Source organism: Octopus bimaculoides, chromosome 1, assembly GCF_001194135.2.
Source record: "Octopus bimaculoides isolate UCB-OBI-ISO-001 chromosome 1, ASM119413v2, whole genome shotgun sequence".
NCBI lineage: Eukaryota > Metazoa > Mollusca > Cephalopoda > Octopoda > Octopodidae > Octopus > Octopus bimaculoides.
Genome location: NC_068981.1, coordinates 73,855,624 through 73,862,692, shown reverse-complemented (window position 1 = coordinate 73,862,692; position 7,069 = coordinate 73,855,624). Strand labels below are relative to the sequence as shown.

At 37.7% G+C, this 7,069-nt stretch overlaps 1 protein-coding gene across 1 annotated transcript in view; it reads right to left on the bottom strand.

The window, feature by feature from the left end:
- Positions 1-7,069, bottom strand: part of LOC106881193 (SKI8 subunit of superkiller complex protein) — a 68,819-nt gene that overhangs the window by 22,420 nt on the left and 39,330 nt on the right. The window contains exons 3-4 of the mRNA XM_052967511.1: positions 6,363-6,543; positions 3,363-3,469 (exon numbers count right to left, since the gene is read on the bottom strand). Coding sequence (XP_052823471.1) covers positions 3,363-3,469; positions 6,363-6,543 — 288 coding nt within the window. The remainder of the gene's footprint in view (positions 1-3,362; positions 3,470-6,362; positions 6,544-7,069) is intronic.

The window sequence follows — 7,069 nt, the reverse complement described above, 5'->3', positions numbered from 1 at the left end:
ATATATATATATATATATATATATATATATACTCAAACTCAGAAATTCAGACGAAAATAGTCTCTTTGTAGTCTTTCTTTTACTTGCTTCAGTCATTGAATTGCAGCCATGCTGGAGCACCGCCTTTAAAGGTCCAGTTGAACAAATCGACCCCTATACTTATTTTTAAGCCAGGTACTTATTCTATCGGTTTCTTTTGCCGAACCTATGTAAACTAACCAACATCAGTTGTCAAGTGTGGGTGAGAGACAAATGCAACGCACCATTACACACACATTCAAATTCAAGTCAGAGTTTCTGCAAATGGTCCGTTATTATATGAAATACTCATTACGCATAGTACAGATTATTCATTTCGTCGGTGCTTGCAGTTTTTATGAAGAACGGAGAGAAAAATTCGGAGTAACAATTGAGCGAAACCAGTTTCGAATGAATGACTACACACAATCGCACGCGCGTATATATAAATGCATATATACACAAACACACACATGGATACTGAATACTAAAGGAATTATTGTATGCATTAGTAAGAATAAAAACTAGTAAACATAATTGTTCGAATTTGCAATTGTAGTCGATAAATTACAATGTTTTTAGGTAAGGCTATGATTTACCATCCATCGAGCTTCAAATGAGGTTTTTGATGCACTGGTTCGACCTACTAGAAATAGCCACCTAATCTCTTTCATATCACACCATACCCACTTATAAAAGGAAAATTGATAGTATAGTCCATAAGAATGACCAAACAAACGAACAGACAAACAAACAAAAACGGCAAGATCACGGCTGTCATAACTTTGATTATAAGTTAATTTGATCAAGGCTGACCTGGGGCTATATTATGGCAACATCAACAAGAATAACAATTATAGTAACAAGAATAGCATGAGTCCTATGAGTATTGATATGTCATCAATTTAAAATATATGACACCCAATGCAACTATGAAATAAATCAAGAGAAATCGACATTTCTTACGCTTCCTGCAGCTATGTTCGTTAATGAAGAAAAAAAGAAAAACATGTGGAGATGGTTTGATTGGAGGTGACAGGACGTATTGTTAGATAAAGTCGTTTGGACTACCTCAAGTTTTAACTATGATTTATTGTCTCTCATGGTGGCTTTGTCTATTTTCTTGTAAATTATTTATTTGACGTATTTCTTTAGTGTCTATTTTGATTTCTTTTCTCTCCCATTGAACGCTATGGAATAAATCAAGTCTGCAATCTGGTTTCAGTTCCAGGTGGAACCAATTCACTAAACATATATTATTAAACTCCCATCTCGAATTTTGCAACTTTAATTAGCAAAATCGGTTAACAAGATAAATTACCGAAATTGATTAACTTTATCAAAGCCATTTTCCAACATTTTCCACAACGACATGAAACAAAACATGCCTGCATTTCAAAAGCAATTGTAAACATACGCATAAGATAACCATTTCCAAAATTAGACACCACAAAAGATACTGCCAAACCAATGGTTTTCACAAACAACATCTCAAAAATAATGAAAACCCTTGTAAAATTTTCTTACTCCATGATACTAAGTCATTCTCATTTTTTCAGTGACCAATGGTATTGTTTCCAGAAAGTCATATTTGCCTGTGTGTCTCTCACCAGTGGTCCCTTGCTCTTAATATTTCTTTGTAATCAGAAGGCGGCAATCTGGCAGAATCATTAGCACACCGCGTAAAATGCTTAGCGGCGTTTCGTCTGTCTTTGTGTTCTGAGTTCATATTCCGTCGAGGTCGACTTTGCATTTCAACTTTTCGCGGTCGATAGAATAAGCACCTGTTGAGTACTGGGGTCGATGTAATCGACTTACCCCCCACCCCTCGAACTTGTATCAACATTTGAAAATATTCCTTCTTCGTAAACAGATAGCGACGATCTGGTAGAATCGTTAGCACGCCGGGTAAAATGCTACGTTCTGCGTTCATATTCCGCCGAGGTCGGCTTTGCATTTCATTTTTTCGGGGTCGATGAAATAAGTACCAGCTGAGCACTGGGTTGATGTGATCGACTTAATTTCTACCCCGAAATTACTGGCTTTGAGCCAAAATTTTAAATCAATAATTTTTTTGTAAAGTTAGCTCCAGCGCTTGACAAAAGCAAAGTCTTCGATCTTGTGTTTTATGGCAATCTCTTAGCTAAGTTATTCATCTATGGTACCGACGATTTCTTGGATCGGAGCTTCCTGTCAGACCACAACATTGCATAAAAGCTTTGAAAAGGCTCCTTCTGATGCATGCTCTGTCAACTCACATCTACACCAAGTTGTACTTTTATCATTGCGCTTTTGTAATTACTTGCTGTTCTTTTAACACTCATTTTTAGTTGATATCTCCCCTCAATCCTCTTTAACTTTCCACACACGAATATCATCCATGTACAACCTAAGTATCTCACCCCTGAAGTATATTGAATCCATGAGCAGGGATCTTAAGAGTGTCCACGACTGATATATGAAATCCTAGCATGTTTCAACAGCATATATACACAGTCATCACACATCAGTAAACGGAGTTGTACTTTACACTTCGTAGTGATAGAAAACAGACATCTAAACACCGCCTTGCGCCATAAATGATAGATATCGCAGTGTCTAAGGATCTCACATGGCAACCTCGTATTTCGAATTTAGGTAGAGTGTGTGTATGTGGATTTAGTTAATGAAGTCTGCTGTGATTATTGCAATTGTAATAGATTATCCAGAGAAAAGAAACCACGTGTCAGTAAGTGGTCTGTTGTGTGCTTCAAGCGTTTTGTTAGCGATTCTCTCCCGATCAGTCGACTGAATCTCCTTAGGCCGTAGTCTGACATGTATGTGTGTGTGTGTGTGTGTGTGTGTGAGTGAGAGAGAGTATGTGTGTGTGTATGTGAGAGAGTATGTATGTGTGTGTGAGAGAGAGAGAGAGAGAAAAAGAGTGTTTATGTGTGTGTGAGCGTGAGAGAGTGAGAGAGTGTGTGTGTGTGCATGAGAGAGAGAAAGGGAGAGAGAGAGAGATAATAGTACCCTTTCGAATACGTGAGCAAGAGCAATACTCTGGCATGGATCTTTCTTGATCAGTAACTGGTTAGGGATAAAGTTTTTTTTCTCAGGCCAATGAAAAGGAAATTTACGGATCGGCAAAAGAGACCAAGACAAAATGTACCAGACTTATATATATATAAAAAAAAAATGGGAGCCATTTCTTTGAGGAAACCCTTCAAAACGGGGCCCCAGCATGTCTGCAGTCCAATGACCGAAATAGGTGAAAGATAAAAGCAAGATAAGATATTTCTCAGTTCAAAATGATGAAGACTATTTCTAAATGGATAATAATCTATTAAAAAAAAATACTGACATACTTGCATCGTTCTAGAATCGTACAACCTTACGGCGAAGTCTGCTCCACCAGTAGCGAATACTTGACCATCCAAGCAGAAGTCGACTGCATTAGTTTGGTTGTTTTTCTCTGAAATATATATTAAAAGAGAAAAAGAATAAGATTTAAAAAAATTGATGTCAGACGAAATAAATTTTCTATGCGCTATGTATTGAGAGGAAATGAATGGAGAGTGAGTGAATTAGTTGTAAAATTTTCGCTAGAGTGAAGCGTTCTATAAAATCATTAATTCCAAAAGGCGATGAACAAGCTGAATCAATAATCTTGAAGCAATCCATTGCCAATGATTAAAGTATAAAAATATTGAATCTAATTCAAAGAACATTGTTCTATACACTTCGATCTCATTGATTTATGTATACTATCCCATACTGTACACACACACACACATGTTGTTGTTGGCACTCAGTCGCTTACGACGTCGAGGGTTCCAGTTGATCCGATCAACGGAACAGCCTGCTCGTGAGATTAACGTGCAAGTGGCTGAGTACTCCACAGACACGTGTACCCTTAACGTAGTTCTCGGGGATATTCAGCGTGATACAGTGTGACAAGGCTGACCCTTTGAACTACAGGCACAACAGAAACAGGAAGTAAAAGTGAGAGAAAGTTGTGATGGAAGAGTACAGCAGGGTTCGCCACCATCCCCCGCCGGAGCCTCGTGGAGCTTTAGGTGTTTTCGCTCAATAAACACTCACAACGCCCGGTCTGGGAATCGAAACCGCGATCCTATGACCGCAAGTCCGCTGCCCTAACCACTGGGCCATTGCGCCTTCACTCACACATATACAGTGGAGAAACATGGTCTAGTAGTTAGGGTGTTGGATTCCTGATCGCAAGATTGTGGCTTCGATTCCTGGAGCGGGCGATGCATTGTGTCCTTGAGCAAAACACTTCATTTCACGTTTCTCCAGTCCATTCAGCCGGAAAAATGAGTAATTCTGCGATGGAACGGGATTCCGTCCAGGGGATGGGAGTATATACACCACAAAAACCGAAAAACCAGCCCTATTAATCGAAGTGTACAGTATTACGGCCGATCTTACTAATGGGTTTCACATTAGAGCTTCAAAGGAGTGTTAGGCAACAACCCGGTTATGCAAGCCTGCGTTCTTCAGAGGTAGCCGTTATGGAACATGTGTGTGTGTGTGTGTGTGTGTGTGTGTGTGCGTGTATGTGTGTGTGCGTGTGTGTATGTATATGTGTATGTGTATAACTTTTCAAGTATTTATATCTGAGCTACCGTAAAAATAAATGACCTTTCTCTACTAACCTGGAAATAGTTAATATCCATCCAGGTCTATTAATTGGGAAAATGTCGTTATGATACTTTACGTTTATTTCGATCCTTAATTTTTGCTTTTTACTCAGGAGAGAAAACAGTGTCTACGCTATTCATAGGGCCTACGAGGCCAATGGAAGGGAGGTAGTTATCTACAAACCGGAGACCTAGTTGTAATGTTTGCAACAGAGAAGACTTCGCTAAAGGCATCTAAGGTGCGTGTCTGTTAGTAGTAGGAAAATGGACGATGGATTATTCTTTCATCTAAGTAGGCCACGGCGGATTTGAACTCAGAATGCAAAGAACCAAAACAAATACCGCAGGGGCAACCGATCCGACATTGTTATAGTTCTGCCAATCCACCGTTCTAGAGTAGCAATTTGTTTTTTCGATCTTAAAAGGATAAAAAGTAAATAAACCTCAGTGAGATTTGAACTCAAATACATCCAATATCGAAGCAAATAACACAAGTTACTCTAATAGGACGTACTAACTACTCTTTCATTTCGCCACCTATTTGTAGCTATGTTAAATAGAAATTAAATAGAGCCTGTCCTTTTCATGAACTTTGTATATTTAAAATATTTTTCGGCGATTTTTAAGAGAAAAAAAAGAAGAGGGTTGATTTTACTCATAAACCTTGTGTATAGTGCTATTTGATAGGGATTATTTTGTGTGCGGTTTTTTACAGTTGATCTTGAGAGCCATTTGAATCTACACTACTCTTACCTTGACGACTCCGTTTCTAACCTGACAATCTTGATAGAGATACTTAACGTTCTGAATGTTGTATAGTAGTCCCAGAATACTGAGGTGCAGTCAAACATCGATTATCTGGACATGAATTTTTCGAATTTCGGTTTATCCGAACTATATTACATGGTCAATTAATTATCTTCAGGATAGCTTGCTTTGTTTGCAACCAAATCAATTATCCGAACAAAATGCTCGTTCGTTCGGATAATCGATGTCTGATAACATAACTGGTAGATGTAAAATATGAAGAATACACTTGTGATTATATTTGTGAGCAGTATTTGTTTCGCAAAAGAATATTAGACCTGCATCCCTGTTTCATTGAATTAATATATAGTGGCTGTTAAATTCGTTCGTTTTTCTTTTCCATTTACTTTAATCCTTATTTTTCATAAACAATTTTAACAAATCAGTCAATAATATACTCTGCTTCATTGTTCACGACTTCTAACCAACGTTCCACTAGCGAGTCAATACCTTGACTTATTTGTTAAAATTGGTTTCAAATTTTGGCTCAAGGCCAGAAAGTTCGGGGGAGGGGTTAGTCGATTACATCGACTCAACTGGTACTTATTTTATCGATCCTGAAAGGATGAAAGGCAAAGTGTACCTCGGCGGAATTTGAACTCTGACCGTAAAAACGGGTGAAATGCCGCTAAGCATTTTGCCCCGCGTGCTAACGATTCTGCCAGCTCGCCGCCTATTATTTGTTAAAAATTTTGATGAAGAATAAGTATTAAAATAAATTTAAAAGCGAAAAAACAGAAACAATGCATATGACAACCCAGTAGGTCCACCGAATTAGCCTCTACGCGGTTGCTTGATCTGCTAAAAGCAGCAACCAAATTTCGATTTGGGATTCAACAAAACAAAAACGAGGACGACATATACATTTATCATAAATACAAGCATCGAGAAACTGACCTTCAATAGATTCCACTAAAATTCCTTCTTCAGTTTCCGCTGTTATCACCTGACCGTCAGCTGTAGTGGCCAGGACTGACGTGTCGTTCTCCGGATTGAATCGAAGACACATAACAGCATCGCTAGAGAGTCGTGAATTACGCAGTTGATTTAGTAAACGACCTGTTTCAGTAGAATAAAGCTGAAAGTAAACAACCGTTACGAAGTATGTTAATAAAGCTTAAAGAAATGGTTGTTCTACTACAAAATTACATCAAACTGAAATTATTATTTTTTTTATATATATTTTAAACTCATTATTTATTATTATTGTTTTTTAGCAATTCATCTTCACTAAATTCCAGTGTTATCTTTACAAAACACATTTTCTGTTTATTACAACGCAAAAAGCCTATTTATGTATCGAATAAATATAATTTTTTCAACTTCTCTAATAGTGTTAGTTACTTTTTTCTCTTTTTCATTTTTTTTCTCTAGTTTTGAAAGATGCAGAAGTTCGCTCCGCCACCGTGTGATTGGGGTTCTGCCCCTGTGCATGGCACCTTGAGGCAAATTGTTTTCCCACATTATTCTCTGGTCAGTCAATGCTATGTGAGCAAAATTTTGTTGCCAGAAACAGTTAATGAGGGCACTGTTTATATATATATATATATATATATATATATATATATAAACACACACACACACACACACATACACGAGGGGTG